This window comes from Acanthopagrus latus, chromosome 17, assembly GCF_904848185.1.
Source record: "Acanthopagrus latus isolate v.2019 chromosome 17, fAcaLat1.1, whole genome shotgun sequence".
NCBI lineage: Eukaryota > Metazoa > Chordata > Actinopteri > Spariformes > Sparidae > Acanthopagrus > Acanthopagrus latus.
In genome coordinates, this window is record NC_051055.1 from 26,695,774 (window position 1) to 26,718,401 (window position 22,628).

The window sequence follows — 22,628 nt, forward strand, 5'->3', positions numbered from 1 at the left end:
AAACTTTGAATGCGGCGCTGAGCTCAGTCTGCTTTCAGTTTGACACATTTTTAATAATCCATTCGCTGTTTAAATGATTTAGCGAGCAGAAACGCGTCTCGCATGTCAAGATTTGCAGCTTTTCTGTTTTATCAATGATTTCAATACTTTTATTTAGTTTTAACAAACAAGTTTCCCAAAGACGTTGTGTTTTCCCCACTATTTTGCCTATTTTTTACTGAAGTTTTAATCGACTAAACAACTTATTAAGAAGAAAAGAATCTGCAGATGTTCAAGATAAAGACGACCATTTCCTTAAAGCTGTTACTGAGCATTAACCCCTCATTCTTGTGATTTTTTTTTTTTTTCCCTTTAGGTACTCGTTTACTACACACTTTATATTAAATTTGCTTTATTAACTGATGAGTGATGGGACATACGATTTATGGGGCATTCCATATCTTTAAAAAACACTAAATACTCACTGTGAACTTGGTGTTTTACTGCAGCGTTATGTAAAAAGTGGCATTGTGTGTGATTTGGCACCCCCCACAGTGCAACTCCACTGTCATAAATACAGATCCCGGGTTTGTAACAATTATACATTTTTACATGTAAGTTATTTTAAGGTAAAAAATGTACATAATGTGGCTTTAATATGGCATTTTTCAGCTTTAAAAACAAGATAATTGCTGCAAACTTGGTCTTTTAATGAAGAAAATGTGTTTTGATATTGTGGCTGTGATCTTTCTCCACTAGGTGGCAGCAGTGACTCAAGTTAAAATCTGAGTTCCAGCTCTTCTCCAGGGTTTTAAAGGTGGAAGCAGTGCAGTTGTCACTGACGTACAAGCAGTGATTGGTTTGTGATTTAAGGAAGTCCTCTCAGAGTGTGTTTCTTGTTCGGTAGGGTCAAACTGCAGGCAGCAAAACCTGTTCAGTTTGGTGATTGCTGGATCTGATGATGCAACATGGTGAAGAATCTGTTGCCAGTTCTGCTGGTTATTTGTCTACTACACTGCAGTCGAGGTAAGTCTTTGTGTAGGTGCGTTACTTGTGACTGTAAGGAGGCAGTGAGAGTTCTTGTTTTCATTTATCCAAATGCTCAAAATGCAGAATATGATGAAAAGAGGCAGTATGTTATGAAAGACCTTTACACTGTCATTTTGCAAATCAACTACTTTTTTTAAATTTTATTTTACAATACAAATCCTCATGGTTTGGTTCCCTGTCAGTGTCAGTGTGGCTGATGGAGCCAAATTCAGCCAAACGTTTTGGCAGCAGTTTGGATGATGTCCAGTGTTAAATCTCCACAGTAAAGACACCAGATTCACGTGTGAAAACAACTTGACTGCTCTTTGTAAACACCGTTCTGTCTCTTCATCTGCTTTCAATCTCTTCAGGTAAACACTTGCTTCGCTTTATCACCTTCTGCCAACAGAACGTGACTGGAGAAGGCCAAGATGACATTGAATTTGACGGTGATCAGCTCCTGTACATTGACCCTGTCACCTATCAGCCAGTCCAACGCCTGCCCGAGTTTGCAAAGCAGTGGACTCCGGATCCTGGACTCTCTGAGGACGCGTACGTGGACCTCGGTACCTGCCACTACAACATCCCAATTTGCACGAAGAGAGGAAATAATACTCCACAGGCCATAGGTGAGGTTGCTGAGACACTGTTTGTTGTTTCTGAATCTACGAGCCTCTGAGCTGTGGCATCCTGAATCTAATTTTCCCTTGTGGGGCCCAAACTAAACCTTGACTGATGTAACATCCCTAGTTCCCTTAGCTCACTGTCCTCCTGTGCAAACTATCAACTTGCCTGTTGAGATCCAACATATCCTACATTACCCACAATGCAACTTAGCCACTGAGTCAAATCCCTATAGGGGATTTATCAGCTAACATGCAGCTTCCTCTTCAACAACAAAAGGCTTGATACTACATTTTCACATGTGCTCTAGTACTCCCCAAAACTTACAAACGTAAACTGGAGTTACCCTTTAAGTGCACTGCTTGAGTGATTATACTTGATTACTTTTCACCACTGCCTTAAGGTCAGAAAACCTCTGTCTGATGTTCTGAAGCTCCAAATGAAAGGAAACGGCCAGAGTCAGGCTGCTGGGTTCATCCGTCCAGAACTCAAACTAGAGATCAGCCGAATCCGAAAGAACAAAAGTCAGTGAAACTAAGCAGTGTAATGGAACAGTAAGCCGTGTTGTTCAACACAAGTTAATGAGGAGCGCTCTGCTCTGGTGTGTATGCATGAGAGAAGAGCAGGTACGAGCAGAGAAAGTCCCTGGGAGCTGCAATTAACCTCTCTGAGTGTATAATCATGCATGTATTGTCGCGCGGGTTAAAGCGTCTGTCGCTGTTTATTGTGTAGCTCAGCACAGGGGACTTTCCATTAATCAACACTGGGCTTGGTTGTACCAGTATGCAGATCTAAGTGATCTTTTCCCAGTTGGCCTGTCAAAGGAATCTTAAAAAGTGTTTTTGTGGTGGATGATTGGAGCCACATGTGGCATTTGACCCATTATTGAGGTTGGTCATAAAGACTGTTCCAATGCCACTTAATATTTTTCAATTACTTTAAAGTGGCTAATTGACATTTTTATTACAAAAAATGTATTACATGACATTTTGAAAACAGTGGGAATGTGAAAACTGTCGCTCATAGTGATTAACCTACAGAGAATTATCACCTGAAGCTGCAGCTACACTTTACTGAGCTCGTTAGTGAGTTTCTGCTTATTGTTCGGCTGTCCGGCCCACAAAATCCCTTTTGGTTTACTCTCACGGCTCTCTTATCATCGTTGTTGGCCACAGCAGGCAGCTGTTTTCATTGATGAGAGCGCTAAAAAACCCACTGCACACTGCAAATCAGCAGCACCAAACAGCAGGCAGACACAGTTAGCAACTAACCAACTTGTAAACAAAATGAAGCATTGAGCACCTAAAAGAGCCACATATTTTCCCAAAACAGAGCTAAGAGTCAGTGAATATTGGACTTGCACTTGGAGGCTGTAACAGAGGCACGTTAATGCTTGTGTTTTCAGTCATGGATAGATTACTGAACGGGCCTACTGGGCACATCATGGGCCCAAGAAGTCCATCGAGTGACTACAAAGAGACACAAAAGTACCACAACAAATTATACGGCTACCACAAAGAGACAGAAAGATAGATTGTCTCTTTCTATAAGCAGTGGTTGGGAGCCTTTTGAATGTCTTTGTCTCATAATCTGCTCATGGTTGTAGAAGTGAATGTAAAAAAAGAATCACATAATGCAGTAATGATGTGATACCATGTAATGTAACTGTATCCTTCCCTGTCAATCAACTGCAGCCAGCCCCACCTCCCTGATCTACTCCAAACAGGAGATGGAACTAGGGGTTCCCAACACCCTCATCTGCTTCGTCAACGACTTCCATCCGCCTGAAGTCCAGATCACCTGGACCAGGAACGGGCAGCTGGTCGACCAGAGCGATGTCAGCCAGACTCAGTACTACTCCAACAGCGACTTCAGCTTCCGCATCTCGTCCTACCTGGACTTCACTCCTCAGCAGGGCGACATCTACTCCTGCAGCGTGGGCCACATCAGCCTGAGGGCGCCTCTCAACAAGTTCTGGGGTAGGTCGGTCAATATAACGAGTCGGAGGGTGTGAAAGTAACAGTACACTGTTACGCCCCGTGTGGACTGTGGTGCAAAGACTCCTGGGTATTCTGTTGTTGTTGGTTGTGAATAAGATGACGTGTAAGACGGTTGCGGGTTAATTCACATCCTTGTTCTGTGGTTAAATTGTGTCGAGTTAACAAAGATGATAAAAATGTTGGCACTGTGAGTGAAGGGGAGTTTTCTGGGAGAGACTTCCCGTCTGTTAAATTGAGTATGTGTTGTGATAACTGGCAAATGTTTGGCCATAGTTAGCTAAATTACCGATAACAGATACTAATACTTCACTGTATCTTGATGTAAGTGCAGATTAAAGTGCAGTCATTGACTTGTGCTTACATTTAAGTTAACATAATAAAAATGTCCTTCACTACAAACATTTGCTTTGAGGTAGTACCCATTATAAACTTACAGGTTAATAAACTAAAATGTGGACGGGAAGTATATACTTAGTACACTAGTAGTATATAGATGAGTATATTTGTTGTATACTTGAAAGTGTACTTCTGTAAACTTAAAATGGCCTTATAAAGTATACTTAAAGTATACTTTTATAAACTTAAAATGTTCTAATTTAGTCTGAAGAAGTATTAAATGAATATACTTTCTAGTACGCTACAAGAACATGATCTATAGTATACTTGATATACTTATACTCAAGCATACTTTATAAAATGAACTTCAAGTATTCTACTTTTTGCTAAGCGGCTGGGGGATGTTCGTGGTATAAAACAGAAGAGCAAATAATCTGATGCACAAAAATAGTATAAAATGGAGCAGGATGTATATTGAACCTTGACAGATTGTGGACAGTACTTATGTATCTGTATTAGCTAGCAGGGTGCTAGCATTGCTAAATATCATGCTAGTTGCCATGACATGACATAATGTGCAGATTTTCATGGTCCCATGAGGATGAACCATACAGAGCAACTCTTCCTCTAGCGCAATATTTATGTTACCTCTTTTTTTTCTTTGGTGATTGTTTTGATGACTGTTTGACTGATGGCCTTGAAGCACACACAGTTTTATTAGGGCTATCACTGGGTCAAAATGCCTCTTTGCACAGAGCTGCATGCTAACACAAGACAATATAAAGCCACAATTTTTGCAACTACAATTAAGGCTTGAAGAATGTGTATGTCAGAGAAACGCAATTTATTAGTAATGTTAAATACATTCTCAGCCATTTTTGCCCTCTTCTGCTAAGGTGACTGATGAGCTGTGCATATATAGAGTAGCAGAGAGTGGGACCTTAAAGATTCAAGTGATAGATGGTAAAGTAGGACTCTTGTTAAATATTAAACGTCACCGACAGCTGGCTGTAAGACTGATGCCAGCTCTCACAAACACATCAGCAAAAATCTCTTACGGTATCTGTCTGTGTGTGTTTTTTCCCCGCAGAGGTGGAGGTACACACGGACCAGCAGGTTGTGGAGACGGCGGTGTGTGTTTGTGGTGTGATCCTGGGCCTGATTGGAGTTGTCACAGGAGTCTGGTTCATCACGAAAGCCAACAAGTCCCGTCGGGCGTGACGCACATCAAGACCAACACCTGAATTTCGATGTCAGACGTGTGATCGACTTTATCTTTTTCTTCCCAGGTGTTTTTTCCTCTGGGAGTGAGACGGAGGGAGAATGCTTTATGTTGTCTGCGCTGTTTTTAAAAAAAAAAAAAAAAAGGTTTCTGCAACCACACTGAGTCCAAACATGAACTAAAATACCATCAGTTAGAGAAACAGTGTGACAATTTGGCAAATATTATATTTTGCATTCCGACACTGTCGCATGTGTTGTGATTATAAGGCTACAGCCAGAGGATGCTTAGCTTAGCTTAGCTTTAGACAGGAGTTTAAGGAATCGAACAGCGTGACTCTGTCCAACAATAACACAATCCACTGACCAACACCTCTAAATAAGAAAAGACATATTCTGACACATACTGTGAGTGTAGACTGAGGGTAGATGCAGGCTTTCTTCTGTGTGGTGACTCCTACATGAAACTGCTCATGCAATCTGTGATTTATCTCGAGCAACTGGGTCAGGATTTCTGGAAAGAGACATTGCTGCTGAATTCTTTTAATGAATTTTTCAAGCTGAGTGCCTTCAAGTTTGATTATATTCGAGAAGAGGGAGACACCTTCGCGGACGATATCTCCAAAGCTCTCCCCCAAATAAAAGGTGTTTTTGATTTATGGGGTGACCACTTTCTTTTGTTTTACAGTGAAATATTTTTAATCCAGTAAAATGTATTTAATAAATATGCTAAATATACAATTCAGAGGCTTTCCCCCCTGTTTTACCACAGGTCTGTGGCTTATTGTGTTTGTCATGTGCAAATAACTCTCTGGAAGGGAAGTTAGATACTATCTGTTCCTGTTAGTTGGATTGCAAAACACATTAAAGGGGACATTTTCCTTACGTTGGTGTGTGTGTGTATTTATGAACCATTCATCACCGAAGCCATTGTGATCAATGGCATGTTCAAAAAGTCGCCATCAATTATCAGAGCACTGACTAAGCTTCTGGGCAGATCGCGGGTCCCGCGGTGACACAAATGATCAGTAAATAATGTTTGTCATGTCCGCTTGCTCGTGTTTTAATACTGGTGCAGAATGGCGACTCTCCAAAACCGCCTCTGTTCTCTGCTGGGTTTGTTTGGCTCGGGCCTGAATCTAATTATCCGCACAGTGATTGATAAGATAGCTGCCACATTTTAATATGGAAGTGTGTGGAGCCTCTGAGGGATGAGTCTGAGATCGCGAACGCTGAAAATACTGCAGCTCTGAATCTGCACTAAGAGCACATATTCAGTGGCAAAGAAATAACAATTCTGCTATTAGACTTCAATGCAAAAGCAGAGAGAACAATTGGTGAATGACGAAATCAGTGTACAGAAGTGACAACGCTGAATACCCGGATGATAGACGCTGCATGCCAAGAGTGAAACCAAGCTGGCCACATTCTGGCTTTGCCCATTTCTCTCCGATCAAATAACTTTGAGCGTGACAACAAAAGCTGAAAGACCTGTTCCTCTCAGTGTTGCTCATGCAGGAACAGTAGTGACATTTATTATACAAGAAAGGAGGAGGAAGTCTCGAGAGGCTTTTAGGAGCTCGATTGAGTCCGAAAGGCTTTTCCGCAGCCAGCGATCAACTTTATGTTGTAGAAGATGGGACTTTATTTTCTGTACAAACTGACAGTCTGTGCTGCTTTACTCTGCACGGCACCAGCAGGTAGGCTTCTGATTTATCTGAACTTTTATTCATGTTAGTCAGTTCACTTTTAGGAATAGTTAGCACACCTTTCAACGTAATACAAGCACTGTGGCATTGCCAAAGCATCGCGCCTCAAAATGAAGGAAAAGTCAGGAGGCTCCATCCTCCAGGAGCCAGGACGGTCCGTACTAGATTTCATGGCAATGATTCGGTAGATGTTGAGTTATTTCAGTCTGGATCGAAGTGGTGACTTTTAAAGTTTGTTTGCATAAAACTTCCTCTTTGAAAGAGAACAAATTGTTCAGCAAATGTGCAGTAAAACCAATGACTGATTGTCACACTTGGGGTACTAACTGATTTTCTCTCTATACTAGATGGTTATGTGTTTCAGGGGATGTATGACTGTGAGTACAGTGATGACATGAAGGACATGGTCTTCTTTGTGAAAAATGTGTTCAACCAGAAGCTCTGCACCATATATGACTCTCGGGTCGGGAAGTATGTTGGCTTTGCAGAACACTGCATCAAGGATGCAGCTCATTACAACAATCAGGCTTGGAAAATGACATTAAGAAGAATTCAAGTGGAGACTGTTTGCAAATACAACGCAAGACTGTTCATAAAAAGCACACTGGAGAGAAACGGTACGTTTTGTTTGATTTCTGCCCTTTCAAAAAAACCAAGGGGGGATTTTGAAGCGGGGCATTAAACACCTAACAATTCCACTTCATTGGCTTAATTTGCCTCATTGGAAAATGGAAGCAATTGTTCTTTCCTCATTCTTTAATTAAATGTCTTGAAGAAAACAGTTTAGCCCCTGACTCTCTCCTCTGCACTGTGCTTGAAGCGGGCTCTACGTCCAGCAGGTCATTTAGCTAATTTTGTGCTCTAATCATTTCTACACTCCAGTGCCTCCAATTGTCAAAGTCCATCAGACCAAGCCAGCTGACTACGGGGAGAGGTCCATGCTTGAGTGCAGCGTCTGGGGGTTTTTCCCCAAGGAAGTGAGTGTGAGCTGGCTGAGAGACGGGGTCGAGGTCACCACGGATGTGGCGTCGACAGACATCATGGCCAACGGGGACTGGAGCTACCAGCTTCACTCTTATCTGGAGCTCACACCCAGAAGAGGGGAGAGGGTGACCTGCAGGGTGGACCACCGGAGCCTGAGAGCCAGTCTGGAGGTGGACTGGGGTAAGAAAATGTTAATGTCACACATGACATTACTGAGTAAAGTGTCTTTTTTACTTACCATGTTTTAACTCCAATTCAGTAACTATATATAGGTTGGAAATGAGTTACAGCACTATGAATGACAGGAGGCAGGACATCATCGTTGCTCTGGACTGTCTGGACCACTGACTGTATAAAATACAGACATTTATGATTTATTACATGCCATTATGGTCTCAATTGCTACTTCCAACTTGTACTCGTTACATTCAGAGTAAAACAGACAATAAAGCAGATTATGCTTTAGGTAATGGCTCAGCCCAACTCTGCGTTTTAACATTTGTCTGTGCAAAACCACTTGATCATTTTGATAAGTGACCATCACTTTTCCACATTTTAAAGTGTGAGACCTCTGGTTATTTTCAAGGAGACAATTAGAAAATGTCCAGTCCTGTCTTTGGTGACAAAAACTTATATTTTGACAGAAAGTCAAGACGTCTGCAGCTAAATTTATGGCGACAAAACCAGGTATTTTAAGCCAAAACATGAGCTTTTCCTGTGGTTTTATTCCCAGACATAACCAGAGCATTGTTTCGCAATAAAAAACAAAATTTTGCAACATAAAGAAATGTAAAGTTTAAACATCTCTGTGGTTTGCAGAAACATACATTGTTAATATTTATGGCGACTGCGTTGTTTGGCTACCACGGCATGTCCTCCCAACTTCCAACCTCACGTCAACAAATTGTCACTTCTGGCTCCAGGACACAAGATAGTGACAGCTGTAATGCCAAACTCAAACCAGTGTGTGATTTCTCGGTGGGTTCACATGGTCAGTCTAGATTCTGGTGGTGAGGAACAGCCAGCTGCTGGAAAATGGAACCGCATTTATTAAATCTGCGCTCATGTTTCATGCGATGACATGCAAGCATTCATGTCATCTGACAAACTCAAGAGATGATACAAGGTTAAAAATACTGTGCATTGACAAAATTACAATATGTCCATTAAATTGGGGTTTAATTATATTGAATGATGGACTTTGGCTGACGTTAGGCTTCCTCGTTTGCCGCGTTGTCAGCCACTTCCATGTTATTAAGCTCCAAGTCAGAGCCAGTCGGAGCTTTTTAAAAAGTTCCCTGTTGACGTGAACGCTATTTACAAGTTGGAAACTCGTAATTACGATTACTCTGATGTGACATGAAGGCAGCGTAATGACCAGGATGGGGAGGTGATGGGTTGTCAAGAGGTCCGTCTCTCCTCTCAGCCTCAGACATCTCACTTCCCCCCCGTTTGTAAAGTACTTCCCAAACCTGCCGTTTTCTTTCAGTCCAGCAGTCGTTTCCTACTGGTGTGTTCCCATGTTTTGCACATCACCTGACCTCCACACTTACCTGCTCACCTGCTCCTCATTCCCTGATACCAGCCACCCAGCACACACCAGCATCCTTCGTGTTCCAGCTGCTGCAGCTCTCTGTCTGCTTCCCGCCTGCTTCCTTTTCAGATTTCCGAATGTGAAAGTCCGAATATCTGCTATTGGAATCATTAAACACTCGGGCTGAGTGACAGATAGTTTCGCAAAGGCTTCATCAGATGGGAAAATATAATTATTGAAGAATTTCTGTGCATATTTGCCAGGACACCTTATCTTCCTCCTACCTGTGGGTGCACAATACATGATGTTACATTTTAATTTTCTTGGAGGGGAAAAAAAACTTCACTCAGGCCCAATGTTTGGAATAAAATGTGTCCTCGAAGCAATTGAAAAGTGGACCTGTGTGTCAATGATAAGGAACCTCAAATTAAAGTAATTCAATTTTCATTGAGAATTGTGCGTTTAGAGAAAAAGAGTTTATCAAAGGGACAGTTCACTCCCAAAATTCCTTCTTACCCGTCGTTCTCTTCAGTCATGTAGATTGTTTTGGTGTGAGTTGAGTAGTTTTGGAGATGTTGGCTGTGGAGATGTCTGACTTCTTACGTGTTCAATGAAAAATACATACTTGTTGTGAGCGGTTTCATATCTTTAAGCCAGTTTACGTCAAACATCAGCTCACCGTTCACATTTCAGGCTGTCACGAACAAGAACCTCTCGTCCATGAACAGATGCATGTTTTTCCTTTTGCGCAGTGATACGGGCGGCTGGTGTTTGTTTGCTAAAAAGAAAATAAGTTCTTACATTAAACTGCTCACAGCAAATTTGGTGGAGAGTAACCGCGTCATGATTTCTGGAAAGAAACACCGAGCAAGCGGATTCACCCTGGATGAGTTGTCAGTTCATCACAGGGCTGACATGTAGGGACAACCATTCAAATGGATGTTTTGGGGGTTTTTTGGGGTCATTTTGGGGTGAACTGTCCCTTTAAGGCCTTTTAGCAGTCTTGTTTTCGTGCTCTCTGCTTTCAGATGGTGCTAACTTTATCCTCAAGTCACTTAGAAAGGTATTGGATATGTAACTAAGTGTGCTGATCTACTAAAGGATCCGATGTCACTGTTTCTCTCTCTCGCTGTAGACAGCTCTGCACTGGACGCCAAACGCCTGAAGAAGGCGGTGGGGATCATCTTCTTCTTTATCGGCGTCGTTGTAGCCGTCAGTGGAGCGGCTTACTATTGGTGGAAACAGAGGTGTGTTGATATCAGTGTTGGTGTCATGAGTTTAGTCAGAGATGGTGACCGAGACCAGACTGAGAGCTTTGGTTCTGTAACACTTTCTTTCCATGCTTCAGGTTTGACTTCAGCCCATTAAGCAGCCAAGAACTGACATCTCCAGGTGATCTGCCAGAATCCTAGAGAGGGCAATGCTGGAATGAATGAAACATAATAACGCTCAGCAAAGGATTTGAATTAGGTTATATTAAAAAGCATTAAAGATGGAAAAGAAAGAGAAAACAGTCCCCTTCAGCATGCTGCTGTTACTAACCTACAGTGGGAGGAGACAAACGGCATCGTGGGAAAATGACAACTGGCCCCAGGACACCGAAGCTCCTCCTTTATCATTTGTGTCAACAAAGGACTCGGCTGACATATTATCCATCAAAAAAAAGTGCCATAAATAGTTCTGACTTTGTGATGTGATCATTTCTTAGGAGGAATGTCTCACCTGCAAAAACAGCTTCACCTTGAAATAAGAGTTATGATGTCATGTCTGTCTATGTCTGTACGTACTGTTCTGAATCACAGTTGAAGGATAAAGAACATTCGTTAACCTATTACATTAAAAAAAAAGTAGAGGATTTTTAAATTGCAAACTCAAGTAACTGTTAACTTGACATTAAAGTTAGCCTATACATTTCAGTAGCCTATGATTACAGCTACTCAAGTACAATTTGGAGGTATTTGTGCTTTACTTGAGTATCTTTAAGGTGCTTTTTGTGAGAAAAGTTTTTTTTTTTTTTTTTGTTTTAATGACACTTTGGGATGGCAGCCGACCCGCTCTACAACCCCAAAGTGTCAGGTATTTACGAGTTGGGAGATGTTCCAACTCATGATGATTCAGTTCTGGATGAATGGTGCCTACATTACCCAGAATGCAACATAACCACTGAGTGACATCACTGGCGGGAATTTATCAGATTACGTACAGCTTCTTCTGGAGCCACAAAATGCTTTATACTACTTTTTTCCATATATACTGTGTAGTAGAACTCCCCAAGACCTGTAAACACACTTTAATGGGCAAAACTGGTGGAGTTGCCCTTTAAGTGTCTTGATTAGTACCATCTTTGTACTGTCCTAAACATGCAGATACTGTAGGAGAATATGTATCTCTTTCATGTTAATGTGTGAAAATGTGTGCATGAATACACAGACGGCTTTATCAGTGACACTTTTATCTGAAGTAAAAGGCCGTTTATCTTATTTCAGTAAAAATGGGCTTTCTCAGTTTTTATCTGACAGCAGCGATAAGATGTGACGTCTGGGCTCATCTGGGCGAAACGAAATAAACAGTTTCCACCTTTTCTACTAATCTCTTATTCACTGGCACCACAATTCTCAATCTATATGTTATTAATCTTGGAAAACAACAATCCCTCCAACATCGATTGCAATAATTCAGAAGTGTAAAGGTTGTGCTGCTGCTGAACCTTATCCTGTTTGTAAGGCCAGCGCGGACCTGCTGATGTAGAAATGTTTAAACACAGAGAAGAATCAGATTCACTGCACGTTGTAATGTAAAAAAGATAAACGGATTATTAGAATCAAAACCAAGATACTTTGTCACTGAACATCATGGAGACAACGCTTCTCTCTCCCGGACGCCAGCTGTTTGTTCCCACACCGCTCTGCGAATCTGTAAATGATCCATCCTGATACGAGCGCTCTGCTCTGGAATCGACTGAGGGAGCTATAAGAGCTTTGAGCCTGAACCTCGGGTACTTGTTAGTTGGCATTTCAGAGTGAAACACTGACTCACGTCTGTCAATATGGCAAGTCTGCACACCGTGGTGGCCCTGCTGGCCGTGCTGTCCAGCGGGCTGTGTGAGGAGAAAACCTTCCTGCAGCGCGCCGGTTCGGCCTACAACAGCCGACAGTACAGATCTCTGCTGACCGTGAACAATGGGGAGCAGTTTGGAAACTGGACCTGGCCTGAGATGTGTCCCAATGAGTTCTTTGCTGTTGGCTTCAGCATCAGGGTAAAGACACGGACACATTCACATATTACGGATATTTATATCAGTACAACCCGACTTCAGCAGGGCGAAGAAAGACGAGCAGGCAACACTTCATTTTACCAAGTAACACGTTTGAAATTTACTTCAAATATATTAAAGATGACCCACCATGATTTGATATTAATATGCTGCAGGTTAGTTAGTAAAGTGGGGATTTCTTTAAAACATTTCCAGGATGCTGATCATGCCATTTTAGTTTCCAAGTAGTTCCTATCTGGGACTTTCTTTGATATATTTTCAGGAAACTTCCCACTTCTTTCTGTCAACCTTCCCCTCAGCAGGCTGCTAAATTGAAATGAGTTGTTGCAGCTTCATTTCCAGCTATCATCAGCCCTCTGACTTCTGCAGGGCAGCGAACTGTACAAAAAAAAAAAGTTTACCTTACATTTTCAGCAATTTCTGCACTTTCTGCAGATCTGTGCAACCAACCTGAATGTATTTTTTATTTTTATTTCATAGTTTAGCCACCACGATTTGCTCATCACATGGCTGATTTCATATTAAGGCCTAATAATCACGTTTTCACACCAGTCAAGTTAAATGTCAATATTTTACATTTCGAGGCAACAAAACATTAGCAAATAAATTAATAACGTTTGTATGATAACTTTGTGTCTGTGAGTGTGACATGAGAAGAGAAAAAGGTCCTGATTGATTGTTGAATTGGCAGTATAAATTAAGAAAAATGTATTTCAGTTAACTTTGTATGAATTGTTGTAAGCGATAAACTATGGAAAAAAAATGGCACGACCCTCAGAAGATAAGAAGAAATCAATTGGATGTTTCCTGGAAATGTATTGACCAGCTATTTATGAGCTGCTTGTTGGGAAAAAAAGCAGAAAAGTGTTAGTGTTCAATACTGGGGTGGTTTTCAATAGATTTTGGGGTAATTATTGTTTGCAAATTTCTAAGAAATTTCACATTTGTTGTTTTGTAATTACGACCTTTTAACCATGAAAGTTACGAACCTGTAGAATAAAATTTTACCAAAAATGTTATTAAGTTTGATGATTTTGCTCTCTGACGAGATGAATCACAGTGTCGCATCTAAGTTTTAAAAACACAGAGGGAAAACACACGTGACAGGCAGAAACACAGAAGTCGCACACTTACAGCTCAAATGCATTTATTTATGATTGTCAAGGTCAGCGTTTAGTGAGCAGCCTCTCTCAGGACGAGAGCAACAATCATCAAAACAAAACAATAATCATGACAGTTGTTACAAATCAACACAATCAGCTCTTTACATGTTGACACATAAGGTTGGAATTCATTTCACTTGTGTGTGACTTTTTAACAAAAAAATGAAAGGTGTATTTGTGTAGATAAAGTTTAGTGTTTGGTGATTTCTTCCTCTTCCTTCCTTCCTTCCGTCCTTTCTTTTGTTTTCTGGCTGTTGTCATGTTTCAGTCTGATTTGTGTGGACATGTGATTGGCTGCGAGTTGATTGGCTTAAATGGCAACATCTGTCCGTCTTAGTATAAAAGCCAATCAGGTGATGATACTGAAGCAAAGAACCAGGTGATGGATGATGAGAGCTGCTGAGTTATCCAAGCTCACTTTTCCTCTCTCCATTTAGTTTTGCGAACAGATAGCTGAAAGGTTTTGACATCATTTTTACGGCAGCATCTGTGTGCAGAAGTGTTTGGCTGCCGGAGCACTCGTCGTCTCTGTGCAGCGGCCTGTAAGTGATCCTCTGCTCAGGCGACTTCAGCGTGAGAGATTAGGGACACGAGTCGGTTTCCTCGTTTTTGTGCGAAAATCCATTGAACTGCATTCATGTTCTGCCAGAGCTAATGAGGCTTCAGTGGAGTTAGTCAAATCTTCAGAGTTCAAAATTCCTTCTTTGTGTCGCGATTCCTCCCCTGCAGCTCAGAAACATCACCAACAGGGCAACACAAAGGGAGAATTTGTACCAACTGTGAAAGAAACCAACTCTATTTGGCCGACTCCAAATCCTCATATTAATTTCAGCTGAAGTTTAGAACAGGGTGATTTTGTCAGCCGTCTTATATTTGAGTCGTGTTGGAGAGAGATCACTTTACAGCCAGCGTGAAGCGGAAGAACATCTACAGTCACCAAAAACTGTTTCGGCGTACGAACCGACGTGATTAAAGTTTTAAGATGGACAAATGTCAGATTAAAACAAGCTGCAGTGGCAAAAAACCCCCCCAAACCTAATGTCCACAGACCTGAGAACAGCATTTAAAATATCCCTTTATGTGTTAACAATTAACATTTACTGAGAAAAATGTCCCGTGTCTAATCTACACCTGAACCTGACGTGAACCTTCTTCTTCAAAGTTGGCTGCTGCTTCCCAGTAATAAGATAACGAGAGGAAGATAACGAACAGGTCTGACTGGAGCTGGTGCCGCTTCTGGGAACTGTGTTCTGTTTCCTCAGGTGGAGTCCAACCAGTACGGAGCCGACGACACCGCCCTGAACGGGATCCGCCTCATCTGTGCCAAGGATGAGGACCGCAGCTTCCTGTACTCTGTTGAATCCCACACTGGATAGTAAGTCGCCCACAACCACTAAAACCACTTTCAAACGAGGCGTCATATGTCACTAATTGTTCATTTAGACAAAAATCTTGATCTGGTCGGAGGATAAACATGTGGAAATCTTTACCTAAAAAACTCAAACTGCATCCCGACGGGAGTCACCGAGGAGAAGTCGTCTTGTTTTATGGTGCTTTATAATATTTTTATTACAATTTGTATGTTATATTGCTCTGTTTAACTTTCTTGTATGTTTTTGTTGCTTTGGATTTGTACTTTTGTTTGTGTGTATTTTTGAGTTTTAACTATTTTAAATGACATGACGTACATGAAAAAATACCCTCAATGCAAATGAAATAAGATAAAAACTGTAAAACAAAAATCAAGAAAAAAGCTGGCACAAATTACCAAAAAGATGAAGATGATGATGAATATGAATAATATGGATTTTAAAGGAAAATGTGTTTTAAGTGATTTGATAGATTTTACTGATTCTGATTAACTTGAATCAAATGGTAATAGCTGGACTTTTCATAACTGAAAAAATGATTAAAGAATCGGACGACATCCACATCCAAGGTAAAAAATAAAATAAAACAATCAATAGAAAAATAAAAAGAATGTATAATCATTTTCCAACTGAAGGCTGCTCAGATAATAACACTACATATATTTTATAAAGCTCTTTTGTGTGCAAGGACAACTTCAGGTCTACAAGAGTTTTATTTGGAAGTTCAGCCACTGTTGAGCTTCCACGTCCTCCACTGATCTGTATCCTCAGAAATATCTAGTTTAATTCGGCCTTCTGATACAATAATTTTGATTTGAGGCAGCCAGCGTGCAGCAGGAGGGATTCAGTAATGAACGTATCAATGGAAATACTTTCCTTCACCCTCTTTGAGCGAGTCTGCCACTGGTGCTGACATGTTTCCACTGATGTCTTAAAACATGCAGCTGTTTGTTGCAGGGGCCAGGTCTATCTTGTGAAAGAGATCCATGATCGCAGTGGGACTAACCTGGCTGTGCTATAAAGGTTAAATAAGAATTAAGATAAATAAAGTAGGTACTTTGAAAGCAACGGGAAGCTGGAGATTGGCAGTTTCCCATCACGATCAGAGGGGAAATGAAAACTCAGCTCCTGCCAGGATTGCAAATTAGGTGTTCAGATGTTGAAATGTCTTGACGTCCCTTCAGTGTTTCCAGCTCATATCTTGGATCTTTTCCCATTTTTTTTTCTTTTTCCCCCTCCCACTCCCCTCTCATGTATTTCCTGCTCTCCTGTCCAGCTTCGGTGACTGGTCCCAGCCCCAGTACTGCCCCCGCGGGGTGCTCACCTCTTTCCAGATCCGCGTGGAGCCCCACCTGGGTCTGTTCGGCGACGACACGACCATGAACAACATCAAGTTCCGCTGCAGCAGCAACCCGCTGCTGGAGGGACCCGGCATGGAGTGGGGAGAGTACGGCCACTGGAGCCAGGAGTGCGTCAACGGAGGAATCTGCGGCATCGAGACCAAGATGGAGGAGTACCAGTATGGCCTTGACGACTCCAGCCTGAATGATGTGCGCTTCCACTGCTGTAACAAGCCTCAGCAGGTAAGACTGAGGGTCACATAAAGGAGAAGCAAAGCCCAGAAAATGCTGAGTTTAATTTTGGCCAGTGAAATCACTTCTGCTTCAGCTCTGGTGGCAGCAGGACACATGAAAGTTGTCTGAATTTATTGGAGGAACAACTCGCCCTAACCTGCAGCAAGATGCAAGAAAAGCCATCCTATTCTCCTTGAGACAGGAGTATTATCAACAACAATGTAGTAACATTAAAGTACCTGTGATGGTAATATTTAGGTGACTTTACAAGGACATATTAGCAAACAAAAATCTGTTTTTATTAGTGTACAATCCCCTAAAAATAAGAATGATTGTGTTTGCATTACCTCAATATTTCAGTCAGGATTGTAGCCCTGATATTCAGAGACTCCTGCTCCTGCAATCAACAATCGTACTGTGAACTGTTCAATGGCGCGATCGAAGAGCTTAACGATTCGTCCCTGACGTCTTCTGGTTATCCAGCAGGCTTAATATCTGTTTGCGTCGTTGGCGGGTTAGGGAGTCCAACACTACGCTCATTTTTATTGACGTTCGCTAATGTGATGGTAACATCGGGTTGGATGATTAAAGCACAACACTCAATATTCAGGGATCCAGCCAATATGCTCCTACAAATGGACTTTTCTGTCTGATCTATACTATTAGGATCGACCCGAGTCCCCATCTTCACTTAAAAAGAGCAATGACGACAACCTCAGCTCCTTCCTGTAAAGTTCAGATATTAAACTAATAACAATCGAAAAAAAGACGCTGGTGCAAAAAATGTTTTATGGTCGTGGAGCCTTTTCCATCCTCTCACTCATATTCCTTCTTCTTGTTTTCTTGGCTACAAATCAGCACACTGACAACTTGAGCTGCTGTCGTATCTGTGTGATCTTGTAATACATGACCCCCTCCTGCTGCCGATCAGTCGCGTAGAGCGCCAGCCACGACGACTGCAAGGCTCCTGATTACAAGACAGAGAGTTGTGTAGTGTGACCAAGGCTTTGGAGTGAGCTTCTGATTATCTACACAGAGAGAGGATCCTCTTTCATGGAGTCCGCCATGTTTTCTACAGTAGCCCGGAACAGACAAACCAAACGCTGGCTGTAGAGAAGGCCTTTCATGTTGTTTGTGAGGCTGAGGCGAGGGGTATTCAGTTAGCTGGGATCTGCAACCACGCAGGCCGACGCCATTAAATCCCACGCGAGATCTTTTTAAGTATAGAACTCGAGTGAATGTAATCAGTTACTTTCCACCAGTGGTTCCAGTGATTAATGCTGCGAATCATAAATGTGTCTGAGATGGCTGTCTCAACTCATCAAGCCGGTGAGATCAGGCGACAGAATGTGTTTAATTCAAACTCTCAGCCAAGCGAGCGGCTGCGCCTCAGGATTTCTCATTAAGTCGAGAGCTTTTGGTGATGACACGAGATGTTCTCCAGATGTTCCCGGGCGACGGAGACGCCGATCCGGGCTACTTGAGGGACTTAACCGCCAGCTGTTCCTCGGGTTTTGTAATGTTCTCGTATTAGCAAGACGGGCAGGAAACACTGACGCAGATTACGCTTACATCCCAGTGATACATGTACAGAACGTGTTTTTAATATTAGGTTTAAGAAATATGATTCAGTCACGCTCGCTAATAATGAAACTGCAGAAGATATTTACATTTCACGGTTGACTTGCTGATGCTGCTTTGTGAAACGCCGCCCCGGTCTTGACACTTAATTTTCTGCCGTGCCACGCTGTATGTTCTCTACTGATAAACACTGCAGAGGTGAATTATATCAGAGAGCGCAGACAAGACCGCAATGCTTAATCACAGCTACATAGACCTGAATCAGATTTGTTTTCCGCTCTACGTTTTTAACCTCTGAGGGGGATGATGATAAGTGAGCAATAACCAAATTACTTTCTGATTGTTATTTATTTATTTATTTTGGTTTGTTTGTTTGCAAGCCTCAATTTGTTAGTGGGCTGAATCTAAATGAGCCAAATCCTAAAAATACAACAAAGGAAAGATTTTTTTTGTTTTATTCTGGATCAGATCAAAGAAAATGAGCAGCAGGTTTGACTGCAGGACACCACGGGGTCCTCGCGAACACAGAAATAAAATCCCATCAGAGCTTTTCTCTGGTGTATTTCTAAGTTATTCCCCACTTTCTGAATATGGATTATAAAATCCAAAAATGAGTGTTGAAGTGTTCTGTGTTCTTATTGATGTTGAATAAACAGATGTTGAAGACACGATGGAGGAAACTTCAAAATGAAAAAAATGACCTTGGACAGTTCACACAACAACCTCAGTTTCTGCAAAGCATATGTTCACATTTGTTCATATGTTTGGATGTGTTATAGACAACATACCATATAGACATTTCTGAAAAAAAAAGAAAAAAAAAAACAAAACATGACCGGGACTTCATATCCAGAGGCGGAGGTGATGGTGGTGGAGTTGCAGGCAAGAAAGCTCACAAGCCAGTGACTGCAGTTCAAGACTGTGTTTCTACAATTTCCAGTTGAGTTTGTGCCGACAGAAAACAAATATTTTTCATGGAAGCTCAGGAAATATCCAGCCCTGTTTGTGACGGCCAAAGAATCAATTTTAAGCCAACAAATAATTCCCAAGTTGTCCTTGTGCCTCAACCTACCCAGAGCATAAGCACAGCGATGTCAAAAGATAGAACTGAATATTAAACCCGAAGAAATGTTACGTTGCTACACATCCTTATACCTAAACCACCAAACAGATTGATGGTCAGCATTTCCTTCACTGGTGACTTCTTGTTTCTCGCTGGACATGAACGTCGGACTCCTGAATAAAAGTCCTGTGCCTGCTGAACCCGACCATCCATCCCCTGACGACCCGCCAACACAGACTCTTCACTCTTTATACTCCTGCTCCTCACTTTCTCCTTTGCAGCTGTAACGTTTACTACAGCTGCTCGAACTCGGGCGATTAAGTCAAAGTCTTGAGGTGCAACGACTATTAAATGGGCCATGAGATGAGATGGATTTATCAGTTGTGACGTTCAGTTTTGATCTATTTTTCTAACATCTGAGGGTAGAAGACTTTTCAGGAATAGTGTATGCAGTGAATGAATATATTCTCCACAGTAATAAAATCTCGCCATGCTTTGCTGTTTCTGAATTTGTGTTTGGTGTTTTTTTTTTTTTTATCGACAGTGATCGGAGCATGAAGCAGACCTGAGCAGTGTGATCCCGTCCATCTCCACCACCCTGAGCTCAAAGATGACTAATAAATAAAAAAAAGCACTCTTGAATTGCTGTTGTCTCTCTAATGATTTCCAGAAAGTCTTCGTGTTTATAATGTCAGTTCCTTCGTTTTTTTGAATAACTCCAACACCAGCGGCAGTTCACAGCAGTCTACCATAAACTGACAGTTTTTCTTTGTTGACGAAGCATCCGGCTCAGCAAACAAAGTCGAGTGTCACCTTCAGCAGAAAAAACAGATTAAGGAGCGCCGCTTTGAATCAAGCCCCTCATCTGAAGAGCCACATGCCATCCCCTCATCACCTCTCATCAGCGTGAGAGCAGCATGTTTTCATATCCTGTCTAATCAACCAATAAGCTCATCGCAAAGTCATAATAAGCGCGTGTGCGCAAAACAGAGCCGCTGACACAGGCTTTTCCAAGAATTCCTGCTGGAACGGAGGTAATTAAGAAATGACAAGAGAGGGGATATTAATTAATTTACAGTTTAAGGCCTGACAAAGGTTGATAAGACAACGATTGGCACACACAGAGGTAATTGTGTTAATTAAACGGTGAGTAGTTAATCTGCTAGCACAGAGTGTGCGGCGGGAACTCGAGGACGTTATCAAACACTGCGGTAATGGTTTCCAGAAGATTCTGCAAGTCAAGGCAAAGTGATTATAGTCTTTAACACACAGCGACAGAGTGCCTCTCTGTTATGGTAATTAATACACTCCTGCTGACCTCATATCTGAGTTCAAAGTGTACTTACTGGAGTTAGATGTTCGAGTGCACTTGTTTGGTCTGCTTAGGAAAAAACGGATATGCTAATGTGAGCAGGAGGAGCGTCGACGAGGTGTGAGCTCATTTCTAATGTACGCTGCAGACATGGTTCGCTTTACTTTTGTCTCAAACGTACAGACAAATGCCTTTTGAAGTTCTGAGTGTGTGTGTGTGTGTGTGTGTGTGAACAACAAACCTCACTGCCTCACTAGTGCACACACATGCTGTGCAGCCAGACTGAGCTGAAACCTGCAGAGCTTTACTTAAAATAGCTGTGGAGAGCTGAAAGTTTCCAGTGGGACCAGAAGCATGAAGAGTTGCAACAATCTGACACAATGAATATAAGATAATGTCACACTGTGTGGAATAAGTTGAGTTTTGATAATCCTACTTAAAGAGGTATTTCACCTAGACGGGAAAGAGATAAAATCCAAACAGTAGATGTAAGATGTAAGACTACATTTCCCATAATGCAGCTCAATAACATATTTAATTGGATCCGCCGTCTTTCAAACCTTATGCCACCATTTTCTAACACATTTAGTTTGATATCATTAATGGAAATTAATGTTAAGTTGTCCTAAAATGCCTTTTAAACACCAGTCCAACCCTAAGTTCAAATCTGTTGTTGAATACAGTGTTGAATACAGTAATGGTTTTGGGTTCAATGTAAAACTAAACCTGCAGATGACCTATAACTACCTCCATTAGCCTTACATGGTCCAAGTCCAAATTTGTTACCAGTGTCACTGGAAATAAACCCTTCATACATGTTTATCTAAGAAGATATCTAGGAATCAGCCACATAATAGCCCTTAAACACATTTTACTTAATTTTGATGTATTTACACTAACTGTGCATATAGGATAGTCATATATAAGTGCGTATACAACAAAGCAAATGGATAAAACCATGTAAACCTGCATTATCATCATTTTCATTATATAGCAGCTGGCTTTTAAACAGCGGAGGTGGGTCTACTTTCTACACGGATGTTCATTGGCTGTTGTAGGCTTCAGTCAGGACATAGAAGCTCCTATTGGGTTAAATGAGGTGTCAGTTGAACGCCTTAATGTCAGTCGCCATTTTGATATCCACATGGCACCAGAAAATAAAAGGAAAGCTGGTGTTTCGAAGCAAAATAGTAGAAGATTTGGACACATGACAGCACGTGCGATAGCAGTTTGTCTCTATTTTACAGCTATTTATGGACATAAAACTGTATTTTGGATTAAGTGTTTTATTGGAATGGATGGACTGGACCTTTGGGAATGTAACAAGACTGCTTGTGTTGGAGTTTTATAGACTATTGGAAGACCAAGACGCCATATTGGTAAGTTACCAAAGATATTTGTTTGTGGTGTTGGATGCTTTTTAACTGTCCTTGCTGTTGTAGTTGCATCTTAAAACAGTTTGAATGACTCAAATAACAAGAACCTAAGATTTCCATTGGTACTATATAGATATTCTCAACATGATGACTATCAGTGATCACTTCAGTGCCTGTATGTAAGCATCCTGTGTGTTTTGAGGTGTTTGACAGCCACTAGATGGCAGTGCTGCGTCAACCGGTGCTTTGAACCAAATCTCCCCCAGAAACACTGACTTTTGTGACATGACACATCCAGTATAAACATGTGAGACTGATTTTTATGGGTGTAATGAATTCTGAATCAATCAAGGCAACAGTGAACACCTGGCACAGCCGTGCAGCTCCGCCTCACACTGAGCCTCGGGAGCCCTCTGGGGACGAACACCGAAAAACCTGCATTTAATCAACCCTGAACGGTGTTTATGACATCCTGTACCTCGATCATGAAAACAGTTTT

General features: G+C 41.6%; 3 protein-coding genes across 3 annotated transcripts; all 3 read left to right on the forward strand.

Moving 5' to 3' along the window:
- The first annotated feature begins 52 nt into the window (after positions 1–52).
- On the forward strand, positions 53–6,058 carry si:ch73-31d8.2 (H-2 class II histocompatibility antigen, A-U alpha chain). The gene is made up of 4 exons (XM_037073541.1): positions 53–1,005; positions 1,380–1,637; positions 3,327–3,611; positions 5,059–6,058. Exons 1-4 carry the CDS (start codon positions 948–950, stop codon positions 5,187–5,189), a joined length of 732 nt encoding a protein of 243 aa, XP_036929436.1. The 5' UTR covers positions 53–947; the 3' UTR covers positions 5,190–6,058.
- Positions 6,059–6,602: 544 nt separating this feature from the next.
- On the forward strand, positions 6,603–12,064 carry LOC119005681 (class II histocompatibility antigen, B-L beta chain-like). The gene is made up of 5 exons (XM_037073540.1): positions 6,603–6,889; positions 7,246–7,515; positions 7,781–8,062; positions 10,552–10,663; positions 10,765–12,064. The coding sequence occupies exons 1-5, from the start codon at positions 6,826–6,828 to the stop codon at positions 10,826–10,828; spliced, it is 792 nt and encodes a 263-aa protein (XP_036929435.1). The 5' UTR covers positions 6,603–6,825; the 3' UTR covers positions 10,829–12,064.
- Positions 12,065–12,405: 341 nt separating this feature from the next.
- On the forward strand, positions 12,406–20,083 carry LOC119005683 (vitelline membrane outer layer protein 1 homolog). Its single transcript, XM_037073542.1, has 4 exons — positions 12,406–12,672; positions 15,116–15,228; positions 16,500–16,806; positions 19,986–20,083. Exons 1-4 carry the CDS (start codon positions 12,463–12,465, stop codon positions 19,986–19,988), a joined length of 633 nt encoding a protein of 210 aa, XP_036929437.1. The 5' UTR covers positions 12,406–12,462; the 3' UTR covers positions 19,989–20,083.
- The last annotated feature ends 2,545 nt before the right edge of the window (positions 20,084–22,628 follow it).